Source organism: Urocampus carinirostris, chromosome 1 (assembly GCF_059441175.1).
Source record: "Urocampus carinirostris isolate Australia breed hairy pipefish chromosome 1, RoL_Ucar_1.0, whole genome shotgun sequence".
Classification (NCBI taxonomy): domain Eukaryota; kingdom Metazoa; phylum Chordata; class Actinopteri; order Syngnathiformes; family Syngnathidae; genus Urocampus; species Urocampus carinirostris.
Window position 1 is genome coordinate 52,938,526 of NC_142349.1, and position 24,392 is coordinate 52,962,917.

At 38.9% G+C, this 24,392-nt stretch overlaps 1 protein-coding gene across 2 annotated transcripts in view; it reads right to left on the bottom strand.

Annotated features, from left to right (window-relative positions):
• esyt2a (extended synaptotagmin-like protein 2a) overlaps positions 1 to 22,201 on the bottom strand; it is a 45,505-nt gene extending 23,304 nt beyond the window's left edge. The window contains exons 1-8 of one of the 2 annotated variants that reach the window (XM_088345040.1): positions 22,007 to 22,201; positions 21,844 to 21,942; positions 19,170 to 19,581; positions 8,590 to 8,631; positions 6,082 to 6,216; positions 5,919 to 5,995; positions 4,616 to 4,688; positions 1,016 to 1,105 (exon numbers count right to left, since the gene is read on the bottom strand). In XM_088345040.1, coding sequence (XP_088201166.1) covers positions 1,016 to 1,105; positions 4,616 to 4,688; positions 5,919 to 5,995; positions 6,082 to 6,216; positions 8,590 to 8,631; positions 19,170 to 19,538 — 786 coding nt within the window. In that variant the 5' untranslated portion in view covers positions 19,539 to 19,581; positions 21,844 to 21,942; positions 22,007 to 22,201. The remainder of the gene's footprint in view (positions 1 to 1,015; positions 1,106 to 4,615; positions 4,689 to 5,918; positions 5,996 to 6,081; positions 6,217 to 8,589; positions 8,632 to 19,169; positions 19,582 to 21,843; positions 21,943 to 22,006) is intronic. The other variant, XM_088345031.1, reaches the window with a different exon arrangement.
• Positions 22,202 to 24,392: the final 2,191 nt, after the last annotated feature.

The window sequence follows — 24,392 nt, forward strand, 5'->3', positions numbered from 1 at the left end:
TTCTTTATACACTGATAAATACTACCGCAGATTACCGAGTAACTACGTGATGATGATGCAACAAAAAAGTCGCACTTGCATATTTGCCAAAACGTACAATTATAACTAGTGTATTAAAGTACCGCCTCAGATAGGTTAGCGCCACCCAATAAACTCCAGGGACAATTGACTGAATTTCACACACAAAGTACGTGTTTATGAATTGAAACAACTCAACTGCAGTAAGTTAGCTCTTTAGTGTTAGCATGTTATCAGTGATAGAAGTCTTACTAGCAGCTAAACAAAAACGTGGGAGTAGGACTTTTGAGAATAGTCGAGTCAAGTCTTGTTTATTTTTTGTTATTAAAAAATGTTGCAGAGCTTCTGTTTCGACCTATATCTCCTTGCTTCTCATCATGTACAAACAAACAAACAATTGAATCATGTACAACAAACAAACAAAATATTTATGTTTCAATAAGTGGAGTGTTAATAAAATGGGGGGAAAATAATTGTACATGATTCAATTGTTTGTTTGTTTGTACATGATTCAAATTGAATCGTTTCTCCGGCGCCGTCACGAATGGCAGCCACTCCAGCAGCTCCCGTGTTATTTTTCGATTGTTCTCAGTTATTTTCGATTGTTCTCAGCTTAGGGATGCTGCTGGAAAAGTGAATTTCCCTTCGGGGATGAATAAAGTATCTATCTATCTATCTATCTATCTATCTATCTATCTATGTGCAAAATGAAAAATAAGCAGCTGCGTCATGCACAGACTTGAGTGAATGCCAGCTTCGAAAGGCTCCATTCACTTTTGATGTGACATCATCACACATCGTTTCTCAGGAGCCTTTTTTTTCCCCATAGCCAAAACCGAAAATGCACTTTTGCTCAATTTCGGCAGAAACTTTTCCAGAGCTGAAAATTCAGCGTATTCAAAATTACAACCAGACAATTTCATGAATTTAATTTCCAGATCATGTTTTGGCAGATCAAGAGGAATGTGAGGATTTGAAAACTTTTGAGGGTACTTACAGGCTTCTTGAGGAAGAAGACAGAGAGCGCCCCAATGAGTGGCATGTCTCCCAGCAAAGGCTCCATTACCACCCGCATCACGCCGTGAAGCTGGACATAAGCATACAACAAACTGCAAAAATCAGCATCAAAGCAAAAGCTCAACAGCAAACGTGGAAAGAACAAAACAAAACTATAAACATTACATCCCAAAATATTGCTTTTATATAATGAATGTGACATTAGGGTAACTTGTTTGGACAAAAAAAAAATCTCGAATAAGAAATATTTATTGATTTTCATGAAATGCTAAATATAAACACAAAAAATGTCAAAGTGTTAAGTAACTCAAATATAATTTCACAAAATGCTAAATGAACTCAATTAATTTGTTATTGTAAAAATTGGAAAACTGGCAAAAATACTGAAATCCAACATATAGAAAAAAATGCATCCGGTGACAAAAAGAATTTGAGCCTCCGCTGAAAAAACTTGAGCATCTAGTGGAAGAAATGGGAATCAGTTTGGAAAAAATGAGCATCTGGCAGAAGACAATTAGTATCTACCGGGAAAAATGAGCATCCATTGGTGAAATGAAGAGCATCTACTGGAGAAAATGAGCATTGGCTGGAAAAAGTGATCATATGCTGAAAAATAAGGAGCATCCGCTGAAAAAAATGTGCATCTGCTGTAAAAAAATGTCCATCTGCTGGGGTTAAAAATTTGCCTCTGCTGGAGAAAATCAGCATTGGAAAAAAGAAAAAAAAAATCAAACAAAGAGCATCCGCTGGAACAAATGTGCATTCACTGGGGAAATAAACGGGCATTTCCAGAAACAATTTAGTATACTGTATGCTGGAGCATTTGCGGATGAAATTGAGCATATTGCACAGAAAAATTAAAATCCATTGGAAACAATCAGCATCTATTAGAAAAAATGAGCATCCACTATAAAAAATGAGCACCCGCCAGCTTCAAAACGATCAACGTTTGATCCAAGTTGTTGAATGGCAAGCGTGTTTTCTTTTCCGTGGAATCCATCAGCATGGAGTACACGTGTCGTCGTTGTTTGGACTGACAAAATAATCCTGACGCTTGAGCTAATGCTTCCTCAAGTGTAGCCGCTGACAATACAAAGGCTGATTTTATTCACACCGTGTCATGCCAAACAAAATAAAAGTAGTGAAAGTGTTAAGTGCAAAATGCTCATCTGGGCTTGTGTAGTGGCAAGATGGCGGCCAAACAAGTCAGCTTTTTCTTGTTGTGTAATAAAAATCACAAGATTCTAAACCGTGAATCATGTAAAAGAGATCGTATCTCTGATCATTTCAACCAGTAGTGGTTTATTCATATAATCAAAGTATTTTTACACAATTAGGGGTCGCTATATATAAGACATAAATGCCCAACAAAGGTCAAGACTATAAAAAGGGGGTGGGAAAACTCTTTTGAGTCATATTCGGTTAAAACATTTGGTTAAAGGGCCGGGATGAATCAAAAGTATGAATTTTATTTCTTGTAAATAAGGATACATTCTCAAATCCAATACCTCAGCAATACACGAGGGAAAAAGATCATGTAGGTCTATGTCAATTTTTTGGCATTTTTAAAGAGGCCTTACTTCTTCTAACGAGGTTCCACTCGTTACCTGTATTAATGGCACTTGGTTTAACTTATTATCAGTATAAAAGGCACATGTCCACAACCTCAGTGAGTCACACTCCAAACTCCATTAAGGCCAAGACCAAAGAGCTGTCGAAGGGCACCAGAGACAGAATTGTAGGCCTGCACCAGGTTGGGAAGACTGAACCTGCAATAGGTAAAATGTTTGGTGCAAAGAAATAAACTGTAAGGGCAATTATTTCAAAATGAAAGGACTCAAATCTTGCACTTCCAGAAGTGTCTGAGTGGTGATTGCTGAAGCTAGCACACGTCTGGGCCGCCTGCTGATTGCTAAAGAGCATTTGGATGATCCAGAAGCGGACTGGGAGAATGTGTTATGGTCAGATGAAACCAAAATACACCTTTTTGGTAGAAACACAGATTCTTGTGTTTGGAGGAGATAGAATACTGAATCGCATCCGAGAACACCATGCCCACTGTGAAGCATGGGGTGGAAACATCATGCTTTGGGGATGTTTTTTGTCAAAGAGACCAGGACGACTGATCTGAGGAAAGAATGAACGGGGTTATGTATCAAGAGATTTTAAGTGGAAATCTCTATTGGCAAGGGCATTGAACATGAGACATGGCTAAGCCTTTCAGCATGACAATGATTCCAAACAAACAACCAGGACAACAAAGGAGTGGCTTCTTAAGAAGCGTTTCTAGGTCCTAGAGTGGCCTAGCCAGTCTATAGATCGCAATCCCATAGAAAATCTGTGGATGGAGTTGAAAGTCCCATCTATAGCCCCAAAATATCACTGCTCTAAAGCTAAAGTTATGAAGCGTTACAGAAAAGGTTTGGCCTCCGTTATTGCCAACAAAGGGTACATAAAGTATAGAGACGAACTTTTGGTATTGACCAAATACTTCGTTTTTACCATTATTTTGCAAATAAATGCTACACAAATCAAACAATGTGATTTTCTCGGGGGGTTTTCCACATTCAGTCTCTCATGGTTGAGGATACCTACATGTATGTTGACAATTAAAGGCCTAGTGTGTGTGAATGGGTAAATGTGAAGCACATTGTAAAGCGCTTTGGGAAGTCTTCATTGACTTGAAAAGTGCTATATAAATGCAGATCATTTCTCTAATATTTTCAAGTAGAAGAACTTGCACAATTATCCATTATCCATCCATTATCTGCACCGCTTATCCTCAGTAGGGACGCGGGGGTGCTGGAGCCCATCCCAGCTATCTTCGGGCAGTGGGCAGGGGACACCCTGAACTGGTTGCCAGCCAGTCGCAGGGCACACAGAGACAGACAACCATTAACTCGTTCATTAACACCTAGGGACAATTTGAACCGGCCAATTAACCTGACATGCATGTTTTTGGAATGAGGGAGGAAACCGGAGTGCCCGGAGGAAACCCGGGGAGAAAATGCAAACTCCCCACAGGAGGCTTGATCTCATGACCTCAAACTGTGTCGCACACGCGCTAACCACTGCTCCGCCGTGCTGCCTTGCACAATTAGTTTTTTAATAAATACTAGCCTCACTGTATGCTGTACTTATTCAGCCTGTTGTTTTCTTTTATTTGTATTTCCCTTTCAAGATAAAATGTATGTTTTTGGTGTTTTATCAAATAAATTCCCCCCAAAAACGCAACTTATATATGTTTTTCGGCTGGTGCGATTTCTAATCCGAAAATAGGTATTATTTTACATCCTAGCTAAAAACAGGCTGAGTCATACCTAGTGGTTTAGCAGCCTTATTGATGATGTAATCAAGGGTCATGGGCCCCTGGACCTGGGCCCACTCCAAGCAAAAGCAAACGTTTCCCCGGAGTGCTGATAACATCTCGTTCGTGGATAGCGAGTTTCGTTATCGTTAACACGCCGCCCTCGGCCGACTACGATTGGACGCCGCCGACCGCGTCAACGTTCCTCGACTGCCGCCCCATAACGAACGATAGAGTGAGGTTGCCGTGACGACACGAGGAATGCCCTCCTACCTGGATGCTCTTGATGCCCGCCCTGCAGTAGTACTTCTTGATGTCCACGTCGATTTCCGTGTTGCCAGCAAAACTGAAAAACAAAATAACCAAATATTGGTTTCGATTTTACGATACAATGACGTCGGACTGTTAGCTAAGGAGATGTAAAGTTTATAACTTTGGACAATGGTTATCCGAACCGCGTCCGTTTTAGAGTAGCCGACATCATTTACAAAAAATATAGATTAATGGATAAAACAAATAATAATAATGAATGAATAAACACATTTATTGATCAGTAAAACAAACAAAGAATAAAAAATCCATTCTTAATGTAATATGTGGCCTGCAAGCCGCAACATCGCAAAGCTAGTTACACAAAATTGTCTGTATTGCAAAAAACAAAGAAATTATGCAGGGATCAAATAAAGATCATTAAGAAAAAAATAATAGAAATAATAAAAACTGGAGAGGAAAAACAAGAAGTAGGAAAAGGAAAAAGAACAAAGAAAAAAGAATGAAAAAGAAGAAACTGAAGTAAAAAGATGAAATAGAGAAGGAAGAAAAAAGAAAGGAGAAAAAATAAGGGTCAATGGAAAAAAAGAAGGAAACAAGTAGAATGAGTGGAAGAAAAAAGGAAAAGAAAAGGAAAAATTAAGCAGAAGAAAAATGAGGAAAAAGAAAAAGAAAAACAAATAGAAATGAAAAAGGGGGAAAGAAATAAAAGAAAAACAGAAAAATCAAAAGGCAAAGAAGGATTGGAAGAAAAGAAAGAAAATAGAAAAGAATAAAGAAAATGACAAAAAGAATAAATAACCAGAAAAAAATGAGAAAAAACAATAGAAGAAAAGAAAAAAGAACAGCAAATAACAAAAGAAAAAAGAAGAAGCTAAATGAAGAGAAAAAAAGTAAGAAAGCTAAGCAAAAAGGGTCAAAAGAAGCAGAAAAATAAGACAAAATAGAAGAAAAGCAAGGGAAATAAAGAAAAGGAAAATAAGTAAAAGCAACAGGATAAAGTAAGAAAAAATAAAAGAATGGAAAAAAAGAAAGAAAAGGAAACAAAAAAGCAGAAGAAAATAGTAAAAAAAGGGGAAAAAGAAAAGTAAGAATAAAAACAAAGATACTATATGAATTAATAGAAGTGGAAGAAGAATTGAAAATATATATTTTTTTAAAAATGTATCAAAAAATACTCAATTGATGTGTTGTTCCTGTATTAAATTGCTCATTCAAAATGTCCCTTAAAAAAAAATCATTTTTTCCTCGTGTGACCTTATATCGAAAAAGGTTTCTTATTTAGTATGATAGGAAATCAGGTTACCTGATCTGCATGTCCATGACCACCTGTCGCTTGTCCACGTTCTCCGTGTAGACTTTGACGCCGTTCACCCTCAGGGGCTGAGGAGGGACGAGCGTTGGGATGAGAGGCATCGCCTTGGAAACGGGGCCGCCATTGACCCCTATCCCCCCCCTCGGCTCCTTACCTTGTTGCCCATGTCGATCTTGGAGAAGCAGAAGGAGGCCAGGTGGGGGTTGGCCCCCTTGACAGCCGGCTCGATGCTCTCTCGGAAAAGCTTGTCCACGAACTGGCAGATGAACGGCCACATCTGCTTCACTGTCTGGTGGGGTTTAGCATCTGTTAGCATGAGCAGTTTGGCGTACTGTCCAAGTGAGTGAGTGAGTGAGTGAGTGAGTGAGTGTGTATCCATGCATATAGTGTCTTGCGAAACTATTTGGGCCCCCTTGAACTTCGTGACCTTTTGCCACATTTCAGACTTCAAACATCAAGATATAAAACTGTAATTTCCTGTGAAGAATCAACAATCAGTGGGACAAAATCATGAAGTGGAACACACGCTATTGGATTTTTTAAACTTTTTTAACAATTAAAAAACAAAAAAAGTGGTTGTGCAAAATTATTCAGCCCCTTTACTTTAAGTGCAGAAAACTCTGTCCAGAAGTTCAGTGAAGATCTCTGAATGATTCAATGTTGATCTAAATGACAAAGGATGATAAATGGAATCTACCTGAGTATAATTAAGTCTCTGTATAAATGCATCTGCACTGTGATAGTCTCAGATGTCTGTTTAAAGTGCAGAGAGCATCATGAAGAATGTGGAACACACCAGGCAGGTCCAAGATACTGTGGTGGAGAAATTTAAAGCTGGATTTGGATACAAAAAGATTTCCTAAGCTTTAAACATCCCAAGAAGCACTGTGCAAGCAATAATATTAAAATGGAAGGAGTATCACACCACTGCAAATCTACCAAGATCGGGCCGTCCCCCTAAATTTTCAGCTCATACGAGGGGAAAACTGATCAGAGATTCAGCCAAGAGAACCATGATCACTCCGGATAAACTGCAGAGGTCGACAGCTGAGGTGGGAGAATCTGTCCATAGGACAACAATTAGTCGCATAATGCACAAATCTGGCCTTATGGAAGGGTGGCAAGAAGTAAGCCATTTCTTAAAGATATCCATAAAAAGTTTCACAAGCCACCTGGGAGACACACCAAACATGTGGAAGAAGGTGCTCTGGTCAGATGAGGCCAAAATGTAACTTTTTGGCAACAATGCAAGACGTTGTTTGGCGTAAAAGCAGCGCAGCTCATCCCCCTCAACACACCATCCCCACAGTCAAACATGGTGGTGGCAGCATCATGGTTTGGACCTGCTTTTCGTCAGCAGGGACAGGGAAGATGGTTAAAATTGATGGAGCCAAATACAGGACCATTCTGGAAGAAAACCTGATGAGTCCGCAAAAGACCTGAGACTGGGACGGAGATTTGTCCTCCAACAAGACAATGATCCAAAACATAAAGCAAAAGCTACAATGGAATGGGCAGAAATATCAGTTTCTCGATGTGCAAAACTGATGGAGGCATACCCCAAGCGACTACAAATAGTTTCCCAAGCCATTGTATGTGAGTAAGTGAGTGACCGAATTAAGTTTTTTGTGACAGTACGTATAAAAGCAGTGAAAACATATGAATATATTTGAGTGAGTGAGTGAGTGAGTGAGTGAGTGTCCCTGCATTTCGTGAACCCCATTGGAAAATGGCTATACGGTTTGTTTGTTTTTCTTCATGGGAGGTAGAAAGACCGTCTCCGTTATTTACTTTTAACTTTTTAATATTGAAATTATTAATATTCTAAATCCCATAATTTAACTGTTGGCATGCGATAATGGCCTAAACTACATACATACTTAGTTTGCGATAAATGTCGTACTAAGACCATTATTGCATAGGATCTCATTTTAAAATCCAGTATTATTTTTGCGACTATTTCTTACAAATTCATCAGATGGTGGTAAGGCCATTATTGCATGAGAAATCTATAAACAGTGGGAAGGAAAAATGTTTAATTTAATGATTCTCCAATTAAAGATTGTTTTGACAAACTCAATATGTGGTATCATTACTGATTAACAAATTGGTGATTTTTTTTAAATAAGACAAAGTACAACTACTGTTTACAATCTTAAGTTTTTAGCCTTTTTCTCAAAAAAAATAATTATTGTCAGCAAGGCCCTTTTCAAAACGCATAAGGAAAACACATGTAAGTGAATGAGTGAATAATGGAAGGTTGTTTGTGACAGTATGTAAGCATTCAGTCCATATGCATGTTTATGAGAGAGTGATTTTCCATGCATATGTGAGTGAAAGGAGTGAGTATCCATGTAAGGGTGGGTGAGTGAGAGTTCCAGCATATGTGAGTGACTGTATTTAATCCCGTGATGATGCAAAAGATTGAGTGTACATTGAAGATTTATTGAGATAGTGACTGAGCTTTTTTTAATAGCAATGTGAATGGGTAAACTTTAAGCTTTGTTATTTTTGTCATACTGTTATTTTCATTCCTCCAAATCAAATTGAATTGGATTAATCGAATATGCATTGATGATTTATTTGCTTTCCTTCCTTTTATTTTTCGTACCGTGTTCATGAACTGTAAATATGTTGAATAATTTAATCAATGAGCAAGTACCTTATTGAGCCACTCCACTCTCTCTACGTCCGGATAATGGACCTGTGAAAGATATGAGAGCACCATGTTAGAACATCCTTACAGACAATCAACCGGTTGGGTACGACTAAAAACAAGTGTCTTCAATATTCATCATTCCAGCATGAATGAAAAAGAAAATCAACCACGAAAGTAGACCTTCAGGATATAATGAGCCCGTCTTTAGACGTTTTTACCTTATGGTGTGGAATAGGATGTGTTTTATGCCCCTCTTTACGGCATTTTCCCAAATGTACTACATAAGAGGCCAGTTATATATCCTTGGTAGGACACTGAATCCTTAGTGCCACCGATGAGCAGGTAGTTGCCTTGCATGGCTCAGGCTGCTATTGGTTAGTTAGTGTGTAAAAAGGAGAAGTGTGAAGCACATTGTAAAGCGCTTTAGGATGTCATCATTGACTTGAAAAGCCCAATATAAATGCAGAACATTCACATAAGCAATAACATATTTTGCATCTCCAAGTAATTTCCAACCTTGAACTGTTTGTACAGCATCTTTAAGATGCCTGTCTACTATTGGTCAATATCACATAAAATGCTGGTCTGGATTGGTTAGCGTCACATCATCCTGAAAATGCTGATAGGTTATTAGCTAAACTACCTCCCACAATGGTCGGATGAAACTCATTCAGTTTAGAATCTTGTGTGCTTTGTAAAGAATTTGCGAGTTACAGTACAGAATATTCTTTCACGTCAATAATTATGCTGCAATATGGAATTTAATTATTTTTATTAGCCACTTTTTCAAGTTTTACTATATTCTTTATCTTCTCTTTGCAAAATAAATAATTAAAATACAAAGAATAAGCAATATTTATCTAGATTTGACTCCTTGTTTTAACTATTTTTGTCTTGTTATTACAGAAAAATTGAAAAAACAGTACTTAAAATCAGGAACAATTATCTCACAGTGGAACAAAAAGTCATTACCTTCTGATTATCTAAACATTTTATACATATACATATATATATATATATATATATATATATATACATATATATATATATATATATACACATACACATTTTTTGTTTTATTAATAACAAAAATAATAAATGAGCAAAATGTATCCGTCAGTGTGATACAATACTGTATTTTTTTCCCTGGATTTTTTCATTATGGCTCAAAGGCGTGCAGTGATGCTAAAGGTAAAAGAAAAAAACATGATAACCATGTGAACAAAGCCTGCGATTATCAAGAAATATGAAAAAGGCACATGCATCGTTACTCATCCATAAGAAATATGGCAGTAACGGGAATATTGTTAAGGATAAGTGGGCAACAACAGAAACCAAGTTTCCAATGGGTGTGAATATCCTCACAAGTCAACGTTTTAAATCATTTCATTTAAATACACCCCACCCCCCTCCATCCACCTGCTTCTCCGATGGACCAGCTCAACTCATGTCACAAGTGAAATCAAATGTCATTTTACGTATACATTTATAATGTTATTTAATCAAAAACACATATACAGTACTAAACATTAGTAGTCCTTATTTTTTTTATCCAGAGTACCAATGCCATTTAATCAAACACACATGTACAGTATTACACATTGGTGGTCCCTATTTTAGTTTGTAACCCATTAGGTAATTAGCATAAGTTTCTATTTCCTGCTATTCAACCATTTCCGTTTACAACTCCCACCTCAGAACGCATTTATGTAGTCTCACGGGGCTCTACTGTACTTTCATCACGTCATCTCAAATGTAAACAAATATGCCGGTCAGACTCTATCACAACATTCTTTCTGCTATTTCAAAACCTTGCTTGATGTTTATCTGGACCCGGGCACATTTAAACCCGGACAAACATTTCCATTGAAAGCATGTGAGGATGATGATGATGATGGTTTCCTGGAAGGTGAAGAAATCGGAAACCGGGATGGGGAGAAGAGCTGGCTTCTATTTTTAGAGACAGACGTTCCCTCGTCTTTGTGTTGACATTGTGTTGTTGTCACGTGATTGTGGCGCATTGTATGCAATGATGCTGTCCTCTCACTGACAATTATATTAGTAAATTCCATCATGAGCTTATAAACATGTGGTGCACGGATTTGGCAAATTGTTTCATTGTTATTTTTATATTACTGGTGGGAAATATATTAATGAAATAAAGACTGAGTTAAAATTATATTTCTACAACAGGGGTGTGCAAACATTTTGAGTGGCAGCCCGCATTGAGTTAGAAAATAAGGCAGAGATGCGGGGCCAGTATGAAAAGCATACCTGTCAAGCTCCACGGCTCCATGCCCGTACTGTTGTATTTTCCCGTACAAAATACAAAATAATCGTACACCATATTTTTTTTTCGGAATGATGCATGATGGGAAATCCCCAGGCGGCAGACGCATGCGATTGACAAATTTGTGTTTTTTCGTACAGATTTCCTTGTACGTCGTGCTCGTTGTAAAATGCATAAAAAAACGTACTTTGTACGGAAAAACAGTACAGGTTGACAGGTATGGAAAAGAAACATTGATTAGATTTTTTTGTATCTGTTGGTACAGAGTCTCGATCAGATACATTGGCAAAGCATTAAAAAAATGATTTTTTTTTACATGCATTTATGATGTTATGTTTCATTTTATATTTGTTTATAAATAGACCATTTAAGATTTTGGTTATGACACCTAATTCAAACGAATATATTATGCCCCAGGGCAGCACGTGGTTAGCGCGTGTGCGGCACAGTTCTAAGGTCTGGGGAACCTCCTGTGTGGGTTCAAATCCAGCTACCGGGCTTCCTGTGCGGAGTTTGTTTGTTCTCCCCATGCTTGCGTTGGTTTCCTCCGGGCACTCCGGTTTCCTCCCACATTCCAAAGACATGCTTTTCAGGTGGATTGGTAGATTGGTCCGAATTGTCCCTAGATGTGAATGAGCGAGCAAGTTGTCTGTCCATGTGTGCCCTGCGATTGGCTGGCAACCAGTTCAGGGTATCCCCAGCCCACTGCCCGATGATTGCTGGGATGGGCTCCAGCACCCTCGCGACCCTACTGAGGATAAGCGGTGCAGCTAATGACCGCCAATAAATACATCCTATAAATGTACTAATTACAGAAAGATTGACATTTTTTAAAATAATATTGACGTAAAATGTTCACCATGTTTTTTGAAAATTAGATTTTATGGAAGTAGGGCCCACAAAAGGACACAAGGGGACAAGAGTTTGATGTATATCTTTTTATTCATTGTAGTTTTTTCAAAGTCACTAGTTTATTTTTTATCATAGGTCTTTTTTTTTCAAATACTTAGACCAAAATGTTTTTTTTAAAAGACATCCCTATCAAATACATGCAGTGACTGTAACATACGAGTTCGAGCGGAAGAAAAAAATAACAAAGGCAGTGAATGCGATGATAAAAAGTGATTTCCCAGTGCACACTTTGACTATATTTGAATATCCAAAGTCAAAAAGACTTGTGTTGCATTCATGAACACTGAGACGTCACACCATTTTTGCTCCTAACAATAGACTGCAGGCTAGCAAAAAATAAATAAATGTCGCGATTAAACAATCAATCTCAAATAATAAAAACATGTGTTGCGTTCAGGAACACTCAAACATCAGAGCATTTTGCTCCAAACAGCAGATAGATTGCGGACAAGCAAAATAATTCCAGCAAGTATAAAATCCCAGTGTAAGTCCTTATTTCTTCAGGTTAAAGTCTATCAATCAATATGAGTTATGTGTTTCATTCCAGGTTCTTCAGACATCACAGAATATCTAATCCTGACCACAGATAGCTGCGTCGCAAAATAAAGTCAGTGATGACTTTAATGAATTTCTGAAATAACAAAAGTCCTTATTTATTCATCATATCTGTCCAATACTGCTCCATTAACAAAACCAGGTGATGCCTTCCGGTACAGTCTAAAAATCACAGCCTGTTACCCCTAATAACAAATAGATTGCTAACTTGCAAAACAAATCAGGTAATGCTTTCAGGGACCGTGGGAAACCATATCTTATGTCCTTATTTGTTGATGTTATTGGTCAATCAATCTGTGTTAAGAAAATAGTGTGCTGCATTCAAGGTCACTCAGGCATCACACCATCTTTACTCCTAACATCAGATAGCCGAGTAGCAAACTAAATCAGGGGATGCTTCAGGCCAGGGACAATCTGAAATTTTGACGCATGTCCTCATCGGTTCATATTATCAGTTCATCAATCAATATCCGTAGATAAAATAATATGTTGCATTCAGTGTCACTTGGATATCACAGCATGTTTGTTCCTAATAACAAAGAGATTGCTTAATTGAAATAAAAAAAGAGATGCTAAAATCACAACTTATGTCCTTATTTGTTCAGGTTACAAGTTAATAAAATCAAATGTTGCATTCAGGGACACCCAGACATCAGAGCATTTTGCTCCTGACATCAAACAGATTGCAGACAACCAAAATAGATCAAGCGATGCCTTCAGAGAAAGTCTGAAAGCACATCTTTCTTGACAATATAGCAGGAGAAACATCCTTATTTGTCAAGTTTATTAGCCCCTTAATCTATGTGATCAATGGGGCGATGCCTTCATGGACTGTGAGTAATCACAGTTTTGTATTTGTTTGTTCAGGTTATTGGTCGGTCAATCATTCTCTGTTAATGAAATCACGTGTTGCATTTAGGGACACTTAGACATCAGATCAATTTAGCGAACTAGCAAAATAACCAATGCGATGCAGTCAAGGACAATTTTAAATTACAGTATTATTTAAATTACATCATGAGAAAATCCTTATTTGTCAAGTTTGTCAGTAATGAAATCATGCCCTGCTTTCAGAGACACCCATGAATAAAAATAAAAGACAACCCCCCAAAAGTTGTTGAGTTTATAATAAATAATTATGCCTTCAGGGACAGTCTGAAATCACAGCTCGTGCCCTTAATCGTTAAGGTTTACAGCCTATTAATCAATCTCTGTTATTTAGATAATGTGCAACATTAAGGGACAGTCTGACATGACGTATTTTTTGCTCCTAAGAACAGGAACTGACTAATCACCCGATGCCTACAGGGACAGAAAAAGCTTTCTATAGATTTAAGTATAAAAACATCTTCATTTCTCAAATGTATCATATCCGTGTATTATAATCTATGTTAATGAAATTGTGTGTTGCATTTTGGGAAACTCTGACATCACAGCATTTTTGCTCCCAACAACAAACAAACTGCCGGCTACCAAAATAAATAATTTGATGCTTTAAGGGACATTCTAAGATCACAGCTTAATTTTTTTTATGCACTCAGACTATTGGTTAATTAAATAATGTGCTGCATTAAGGGACACCCAGACATCAGAGAATATTTACACTAAACAACAGATAGCTTACGAGCAAAAAATATCAAGCGATGCTTTGAAGGACATTCTGTAATCAGTTAATGTTCTTATTTGTTGAAGTTATCGGTTAATAAAAATAGATCAGGTGTTAAATTCAAGGGTTAAATTTAGTGACACACTGACATTATAATAGTTTTGCTGCCAACAACAAACAGATTGATGATTAGCAAAATAAATCATGTGATGTCTTCTGGGTCAGTCTGAAATCACAGCTAATGTCTTTATTTGTTTGGGTTATGGGTCTATCAACCTATCTCTGGTAATAAAATCATGTGTTGAATTCAGGAACACTCAGACATCAAACAACTTTGCGCCTGACAGTAAAAATCACTAATCAGGTGGTGGTTTGAAGGACAGTCCGCCATCAAAGCTTTTACAGTATAAGAAAAATCATTCTTATTTGTCAGGTTTAACAGTTTATTAATCAATCTTTGTTAATGAAACTATGTGTTACATTCAGGGACAGTCACCACAAAAAGATTGCTGACTCGCAAAATAAATCAGGTGATGCCTTCAGTACCATTTTGAAATCACAGCTGATGTTACTATTGGTTCAAGTTACCGGTTAATAAAATCAAGTGCTGCATTCAGACACACTCAGACATTACATCATTGTTTTCCTAACAACAAACAGATTGCCGACTAGCATGCCGAATCAGGTGCTGCCTTCAAGGACATTCTGAAATCACTGCTCTGCCTCCAGGGCTAAGCATACTCCACGTTCCTCCGCATTGTTCCCATTCCGGCCGCACCCGTGAGCGCACCAATTGGGCCCTTCCCACATACTCTCCCGTCTCACACGACATTCGAACGCATCATCAGCTGACATGTCTTGAAATGACAAACTATGTCATCGGCCTGAGATTTATGACCCCGTTTTATGATGAATTTGTGTCTGTTTTCACAGAGGATTGCACGAGATGTCAGCCAATGACAACGGGCAATCATCACGGGTGAACTTTGACTCTTCCCCAAGGGTTATCGGGGTCCACCCTTATCGGCGTGACCGCCATTTTGTGTCAGCATGACAGCACGCCGGCTGGCCTTTTGTCAACAAAACATCGATGAATGACTAGCCAAGTCAATCACCAGACACTAACCCATAGAACATGCAAAAATGTCTGAAATAAAAGCGGTCATTAAGCAGAATTATAAATAATGATTACAGTAGACACTGAGATACAACTTCCCGGCCTTAAGACATTTTCAAGTCATAAAGATATTTTTTCGGACCTTCTTTAAGCATTTTCCCCACAGACAAGCTGATATGCTTTTGGCTGAACTCCCTCCCACAATGAATTTATCTCCCTTTATTATCTTCAGAATATTGTAGATATAACAATTAGTGTAATACAATATTTTTTTTGTACTGCGTATATTCTTCAAGGGTCCCAAGGGAGAAGCAAAAACATGATAAGGATAGAAGCAAAGCTTATAATTATCAAGAAATGTGAAGAAGGCATATACTATTAACCTTACTAAACAATAGAACAAATCACCGATCAGGACAATTATTAAGAAAGAGCAACAAAGGAAATAAAAACCATCAGAAGTGGTAGAACTTAAACCAAGTTTCATATAAATTCGTAGTCTCCTTCCCCCCCCTGCATCCACCCGCTAACTCTACTGGACCAGTTAAAGTTACATCACACCAATGTTATTGCACTTCTTTTCATTGCACTATTGAAACGATGCACTATTCTTTTTCATTCATAAATATTGCACTATTTTTATAACTTGAGCCAGTCTCTAAGCACTACGTTGTAAATGTTTTCGCCTTTTTATCCTGACAGTCTTTTTTTCATCTTTAAAGTCTTTTTTAATACATGTTTACACTGGAGTATCATATCTATTCTTTTATCGTACAATGTTTCACAACGGTGATGTCCATGACTACAAAGACTGAGTTAAATTAATTCCAAAGTAAATTTATTTTTCTTCTTCACATGGTTATCTATTTATGTTATTAATTCACACATTAAATAAGCTAATTATCATAGGGTCTATCCCCCTGCTCTATTTCACTTTGCAATCCCCACCATAGAACGGATAATATCGTATCCCGGGGTCAACCATACAAGATTAAAAAATATATATCCAAATTCAACTACATAATGCAAAATTTCACACACTGTCACTTAAAAACAGGGCATAAAGTGTCTTTATAAATTAATTTGAACTACAAGTCGCACATTCAGTTTTTGTAGCCACAGAAGTCGATTTTATCTTTTTAACGTTGATAAAATTTAAAACTCTAAAGAAGAAGTAAAATGAATACAATAATTGGATGGATGTGGAGAATATATATTTTTATTCAATGATAAATTTGTAAACGATTATTTGCAGTTTTGTATCTGTCCTTGAATAATCAGTTAATGCAAGAGTGTTTTCTACAGCAATTACCGTATTTTCACAACCATAAGGGGTACATAAAAGTCTCTGATTTTCTTCAAATTGTGTGGCACGCTCTTTCGTGGAGTGCGCCCTGCCGTGTATGTGATGTAAAGCAGCGGATGTAACCAGCTTAGTGGCCTGACGGTTGTGTGCCGGCCCCAAGACTGGGAGGTCACAGGTTCTAGCCTTTGCCAGAGTCATAGACTTACAACATTTTGGGAGAGATTTGATGTTTTTTGTAAAATCGCTCATATTTCCAACTAAATGCGACTTGTATGCGATTTCCTATGACTTCTATACGTCTCCTGCGGGAATGCCACCAATTCCCACTTGTGCAGAAGAAGACAGAGGACGTCAATACATCCATTGTTTGCGGAAGTACTCGTGGATGCTAACAAGATAGCTTATCTAGCAATTTGAAAGTAATTGTTATCGTCTTGGTGCTTTCATTACATGAAACGGTGTGACTTTTCCAACCGGAACAGGACTCTGGTGGCGTAGAAACTTCCAGCAGATTATAATGAAAAGAATAGATTGTAAACGTGTGCTGGGACTGTTGTTCGAGCCTTCGCAAAACTCTGCATCATTTTCCAAGTGCCTCTGAAAGTAAGGAAAATAAACCTTCCAAAAGAGATTTAGCAAAGGTGTTCTGGTCAGACACAGAGGACGAGGATTTTGACAGTTTTGTTTGATATGGATTACAGTAAAAAATGTGAGTACCAAACTCTGTTTTGCACCAGCTCTTTAAAATCATCCATCCATCCATTTTCTGCACCACTTATCCACAGTAGGGTTGCGGGGGTGCTGGAGCCCATCCTAGCTATCTTCGGGCCGAGGGCAGGGGACACCCTGAACTGGTTGCCAACCAGTCGCAGGGCACACAGGGACAGACAAACAGACCATTCGCTCGCTCATTCACACCTAGGGACAATTTGGACCGGCCAATTGGACCTAAATGCAAGTATTTGGAATGTGGGAGGAAACCGGAGAGCCCGGAGGAAACCCACACAAGCATGGGGAGAACATGCAAACTCCACACAAGAGGTTCAACCTCATGGCCTCAGAACTGTGCCGCACATGCGCTAACCACTGCGCCGCCATGCTGCCCTTACTTTGTAATCAATATTTAAATAAACCACAACGAAACTAGTTTTGCTTCTGTTGTTTTTTTTTAAATCAACATCTGTATGCTTGTCTGTGTTGTTAGAACGCAGCCACAGCAGGGCGGTGCACCCTGCGTAGTGTTAAAAACACAAATAGAACCAGCTACGGCGACTGCGCCTTTTAACATGAAAAAAAATTATGAAACAGGAAAACCTCAAAAATGTAAAAGGAAAAAAACTTTGTTTTGAGTTGTAATAGCGCTAGCCACCAGTCTACCTAATTCAGGCCACACCACCCTGAGAACACCAGATCTCAGGAAGCTTAGCAGAGTCGCGCCTGGTTAATACTCGGTTGGGAGACCACCTGGGATTACCAGGTGCTGTAAATAGGGCATTTGTATTCCGCCGGTACAGTCGACAAAAATTAATTTCCCTAAGGGGACGGAATTAATTATTTGAGGGCAAAATTATCTTTAACAGCCCGACCCTGCAACATGAATATGATTCATAATTGTTGCTTTTTTTTTGCCTGAAAATATACAATAAAATAAAAATGGATTGCTATAGGGAATTTAAAAAATAATAATTAAATTCTTGCTCAGGGCTTTTGTTTCCGTTTTTGAATGATTGATTTATCAAGAGGTCGCAGGTTCGATTACCGACTCCTCCGTGTTATATGTCGAAGTGTCCTTGGGCAAGACACTGAATCCCTAATGCCCCCAATAAGCAGGTAGGTGCCTTGCATGGCTGACCCCCTATTGGTGTGAGAGTGTGTGTGTGAATGGGTAAGTGTGAAGCACATTGTAAAGCACTTTGGGAGTTTTTCGTTGACTTAAAAAGCGCTATATAAATGCAGACCATTTACCATTTATACGAGAGTTTTGAACCGCCCAAAAATATATTCCTCGCAAAAATTCCGTACAAAAATGAAGAAAAGGTGAGAAAAAAAAGAAAAATATCCAAAATATGGAAAAAAAAACATACATTTTGAGTTGTACTATCACTGTTCGCCACTAAAGAGGGAACATCTCTTAAATCCCCAGTGAGTAATATTTGACCAAAAGATGGCACTGTATTGTCAAATGAAAACGAAAACAGGTGCAAAAAGAGCACAGCATAGCAGCAAGATTGGCAGACAAAGAGGGACACAACTACTGGGTAGAGATTCCACTATATAAAAGAAAAAAAAAATTCTAAACCTATTGTTTTTTTATGCAAAAGAATATTGGTCTTGTAGTTCATTTTTTTACTTCATGAAAGTTTTTTGTGTCGCTCGGAGGCAGAACATTTTAAACTGCATAATACATTGAAATGGGGTTTCATCATTTTTAACTTGCATTATCCAATCCAAAGACAATTATAAATAAGGTAAAATAAATCATTTAATTGCTAAGGGGAAATTGAAAGAAAAAAAAGGATTTTGTATTATGGATTTATGGGCATGGGTGTGGGTAGGATTTAGATAAGAGAGTTTTGCACGAGAAGAAAACACAGTCAATGCATATTTAGTTTTTTGCTACAAGAGCTTTTAAATTGTCATCATTTTGTCCTATTTGTCCTTCCAGCATGGCTAAGAAATGTTACGGTACCTCCCTGATATACACTGCTCAGCCTTATGATGACCCTGAGCATAAAAAATAAAACTAAATGCACAGAGACGGTATGTTTTTATCAGCCCCGGCCCGTCGATGACTCACCCAGGACGGTAGCTCCGTGGTGGGCATGTTCTGCTTGACCACTTTGTCCTGGTGCTCCAGGAATGCCAGGGCCCGGTTGATCCGGTAGTTTTTGGAGCCGTGGGCCCGCCTCCAGTAAAAAAGAGCCGCCAGTCCAATCAGCACCCAACTGAAGCTGAACTCCAAGTATCCCAGGATATAGATGGGCAAGATGGCGGCAAAGGTTTTTCCGAATTTCAGCCACAATTCCGTCACATCCGTCAGGGAGGACGGCTGCGACCCGACGGCCGGACGGTCTGGTGGTGCCGGAACCGGCACTGGCCCCGGAACCGTTCCATTTGCCATGTGTCCGGCAGGACCATCCGTCCTCGTCCCCGCGCTGTTACTCATTTGCCCTCTATGGAGGCACAAGGTCACACATTCACTGGTGGCGCTGGGGGAAAAAAAGGGGTCAACGTTAAAAATGATCAATGAGAAATAACCTCACCACTAAAGAAAGTCTGAAAAGTAGCAGAACAAGCTAACATCTGCTACATTAGAGTATTTGGATTAATTCAAGAACATGTTTTGAATTTTACTTAAAAAAGGCTAAAACATCAGATAATTAAAAAAAAAATACTTAAGATGCGCAAATGTTTCTGCTATTGAGTATAATTTTATTCATCACAATTTAGGAGTGTTTTTTTTTAAATAATTTAAAATCTCACATATGCATTGGAGTGTCCTCCCATCCCTCACCCTATTCAAATTGACAGTGTCTAATAAAACCACACTAGAGGTCGTTGTAGATTGATCAGAGCTGAAGTGTTTGCATTGAAAAAAAAAACACTTGCTAGAGAAGCCTGAAGGGTACCATTTTGAAAAATACGGGTGCCTAAATCAAATCAAAAGTAATTTTGGTACTTTAAAATGTTCTCAATATGAATTTCAGCCAGTGACAAGACATGAACGCTGGTGAGCAACAACAAAAGTCAAGAAAGCTGGATAGACCCAGAGTGACTGAAAAGAGGCAACAGCTGGAGTTGGTCAGAGCTGGTGTAAGTGGCTAACTTTAGCCACTAATGGGAGAAGCTACTGAGAAAGCCAGTAAAAGATTGCAAGAAGGTAACATTTTTTAAGCGTCAGGACCCTGAATCACGGCACACAACGACATGAGGGGCTAAAGAAAGAAACGGTGGAGAAAGGTCAAACATGGCAGAATCACGGGACTCTGCAGAATACGTTTAAAAAAACAACTGTGGAAGACAAGTGACAATGAAAAAAGAACCGAGAGCAGCTAACAATAGCGAGTGAGCCAATGCCTGCAGCCAAGTGACTGACATGAGTGGCTAGAGAAGGAAAAAGTGGGATAAAAGTGGAAGATGCCTGATTCAGAGGCTCAGCTGTGAAAGGCAAGTGACACTGAAAGACAAGGTAATCTTCATTTACATGACGCGGCCTACAATATCTATAAACAGCGGGCCATAGCCTAGAATAGATTAAAATTTGTTGTCATTTGCATGAGAAATGCACTCATCAAAATCAAAAAGTGCCATCCTGGTTATGCAAGAAGATTTGCAAGATAAATTACCATCGTTTAAATTAATAGGTTCAGGTCATAATATAAAATTAAGTAATATCAAATAGAACAAAAATAAGTGCCTAAAATGGGTGGCTAAAGAAGAAACAAGTGGGAGAAAAAGCCAAAGATGCCTGAATAATGGGGCTTGGTGACGGTTGCTTGCATGAGGAGCTGTGGAAGGCGAGTGACTCTGAAGCAGCTCACAAAAACAATAGCAGTAAACCATAGCCTGCAGCCAAGTGGCTAACCTGAGTGGCTAGAGAAAAAAACAGTGGGAAAAAAGTCAAACGTGCAGCTGACAATAACAATACAGCTCGCGGTGATCTAAAGCCTGCAGGCACTTGGCTAACATAATAAATGATTGAATAGACACTTTAGGGTTGTTGTTGTTGGGTTTTTTTTTTCATCAGAGCAATCAAAAATTGTCAGCGGAAAAGTTGCACCGCATGAGTGCAACCAAATTATTTTAGTGAAAATGATTATTTCAAGTTGGTTTTACAACTGTATCCTTCAATAGACTGCCAAAACAAGTTTCATTTTTTTCTGTCATCCAAAGACTCCAAATAATTTATCCTCTTTGACTTGTGACGTCATCGGTTTACATCTTTCACACCCTGAGGATTTAGGGCATGTAAATAATATTTAATGATGTTTTTTTTTTTTACTTTAACCACAAATGTACTGTCAAATTGATCCATTTAATGTTTTAAAACATGTTTACATAATCTCTATAAACAATTTCTCATAGTTTCCTTGTGACGTAATCGACTTCCATCTTCATTCCAAACTCTGCCTAAAAATCCGCCGACGTTTTAAGAAATTGACTTTTCGCTCACTACGCCAGGCGGAATTATTACGAAATGAACTGCAACGGAACAATTTTGGTTTTTGTAGTAATTCAGCGCACAGCCAACGATTAAAAACTTCTATTTATATGTATAATTTCACTTTTAAAGTGCCGTGAAGTGCCTTGTAGTTGCCTCTGAACGGTGGAGGTGACGTCAGGTTATGAAATTATTTCATCTTTTTTTCATATCTAGAAACAACTCATCGTGTTTGCATGCATGCCGAATTAAAAAGCTCCCTTTTAGAAATAAATGCAGGGGTGAGTTGCAAAAAAAACCAAAAGCTCACCGACATATATAGGCGAGCAAAGGTTAAGCTGGGGGAAAATCCCAAGCGAGTTCGCCGTGACGTTCATCCCAGATATGTGACACGTAGAAAGGCTTTTTGCTTCGAAGAAAAATATAAAAAACAAAGTATATAATCTAGAAAAAAATAGTAAAGAATAACTCACCCGAATCTGCATTCGCTTTAAAACGACCTTAGACGGAGCAGCGAGGTCGCACTTTGCTCCGCATGCCGACCGGCTGGACTGGGACCCGGCTGCCTGTTTTTGAGCCTCCCTCGCGGCTTCTCAGCTCACCTCCGTCGCGCCGAGCAAAGTGGAGGCGCAGTCACTGGTTCAATCCCCGCCCTGTCCCGAACTCAGCTGAGCCCGGCAGGAAGGCGTCATCGCCGGGGAGAGGTCACCTGCCCGTCGCAGAACTCTGGCGACCCCTGTTGGTAAAAACAATCGCTGGTTGGTGGAAACGGCAACAGAACATGAAACGTCTTTAAAGCGCCAGTGTGTACAGTATTGTATAGCAGCTCACAACAATCTTTTAATGGTCTGCATTTATAAAGCACTTTTCAAGTCACTGAAGACCTCCCAAAGCGCTTTACAATGTATTTAACGCTGTTTACGTGTTTTTACTTTTAATTTTTCATTGGTACTACTACTACCCGACATATCTTTCATGCATGCAGGAGAGAACATCTGTGAAAGTACTTCAAAGTCCTTTTACATATTCTTTTCATGCCATGGATTTCAATAAGTTTGCTTTGGTGCGGCAGTAGCTCAGGAGGTAGAGCGATCGTCTTAGGATTAAGGGATCCCAGTTCGAATCCCGGCTCGTCCGTGTTACATGTCGAAGTGTCCTTGGGTAAGACATTGAACCCTCAATTACCCCCAATAAGCAGGTTAGCGCCTTACATGGCTGCAAGACCGCTATTGGGAAATGTGGAGCACATTGTAAAGCGCTTTGAGAAGTCATTGACTTGAAAAGCGCTATATAAAATGCAGATCATTTCATTTGGTGCTCAAGAGTATCTGGGCTACTGCAGCCCAAACATGTTTAAAACTGCCCAATCACATAAATACTGTTACATGATCAGAAAATCATCATTTATTAAAAATGCATATGTAACAGAGTTTAAATTTTATTATTTTGAGAGTTTTTTTTTAATTCTCACAAAATCTGTGTTTTTATTGCATTACTGTTAAAACTGTGGTACCACATTTATTTGTTAAGCCATTGGCGTGTGCGACTATCTTTCTCGTTTGGCACTTTGTGGGCTTCTGCGCTTGCCGTGCTGGAGGTAAGCTGTGCCCAATATCAGTTTGGGTAAAAGTTCATGTTTTGCTAAATACAGGAGCTGCTTTCATGAACTATTTTTGTATGTAAATGTATATAAGTGGGCAGCACGGCGGCGCGGTGGTTAGCGTGTGTGCGGCACAGTTCTGAGGTCATGGGTTCAAATCCAGCTGCCAACCTTCCTGTGCGGAGTTTGTATGTTCTCCCCGTGCTTGTGTGGGTTTCCTCTGGGCACTCCGGTTTCCTCCCACATTCCAAAAACAAGCATGTCAGGTGAATTGGCCGGTCCCTAGGTGTGAATGAGCAAATGAGTTATCTGTCCCTGTGTGCCCTGCGATTGACTGGCAACCAGTTCAGGGTGTCCCCTGCCCACTGCCCGATGATTGCTGGGATGGGCTCCAGCACCCCCGCGACCCTACTGCGGATAAGTGGTGTAGCTAATGAGATGAGACAAAAACATGACATGTGCCCTGGAACCTGCTGGCAACCAGGGTGTCCCCTGCCCACTGCCCGAAGATGGCTGGGATGGGCTCCAGCACCCCCGCGACCCTACTGAGGATAAGCGGTGCAGATAATTGATGGATGGATGTATATAGTTTGTGCTAAATAATGCATAAAAAAACCACAAATTAAAAGTAAAGTAATGCCACTTGAAATGATAATGACTGAGATGCAATTTGTTTCAATGCAACCACACCACGGTGTTGTCCCGTTTTTGTATTTTTGTTAATGATTTAAATGTATGCAGTCGTGCACAGATGCTCTTACTTATTCATATTGTTTATTGAATGAACGTATGTGGGAAAGCTATGTTGATTGGTATTATTAAGCTTTCACTATCAATATGCTTGCATGTTGTCTGCTGTTTTGTCAGCTATTTCACCTCGTGCTGATGATGTATGAAGTCGTGCACAGACACCCTGACTTATTTGTATTATTTAATTAATAAACCGAGTGACTGTGAACCCTTGTGTCGCGCACGATTGAGGGTCGTTACACATAATTCATATAAGATCGGCATATCAAATCTTTCTGCACAAAGTAAAAGTATATCATTTTTAACATTCATCGCATGCATGCATTTTACGTTAAAAAAATACAACTCATTTACTGTCTCAGTCGGATGCGGAAATTATAATTCATACATTTGTTACCTCCCGTCTCGATTACTGTAATGCACTACTCTCTGGTCTCCCAAAGTCTAGAATCAAGTCTCTTCAGCTGGTACAAAATGCCGCAGCGAGGCTTTTAACTAGGACAAAAAAG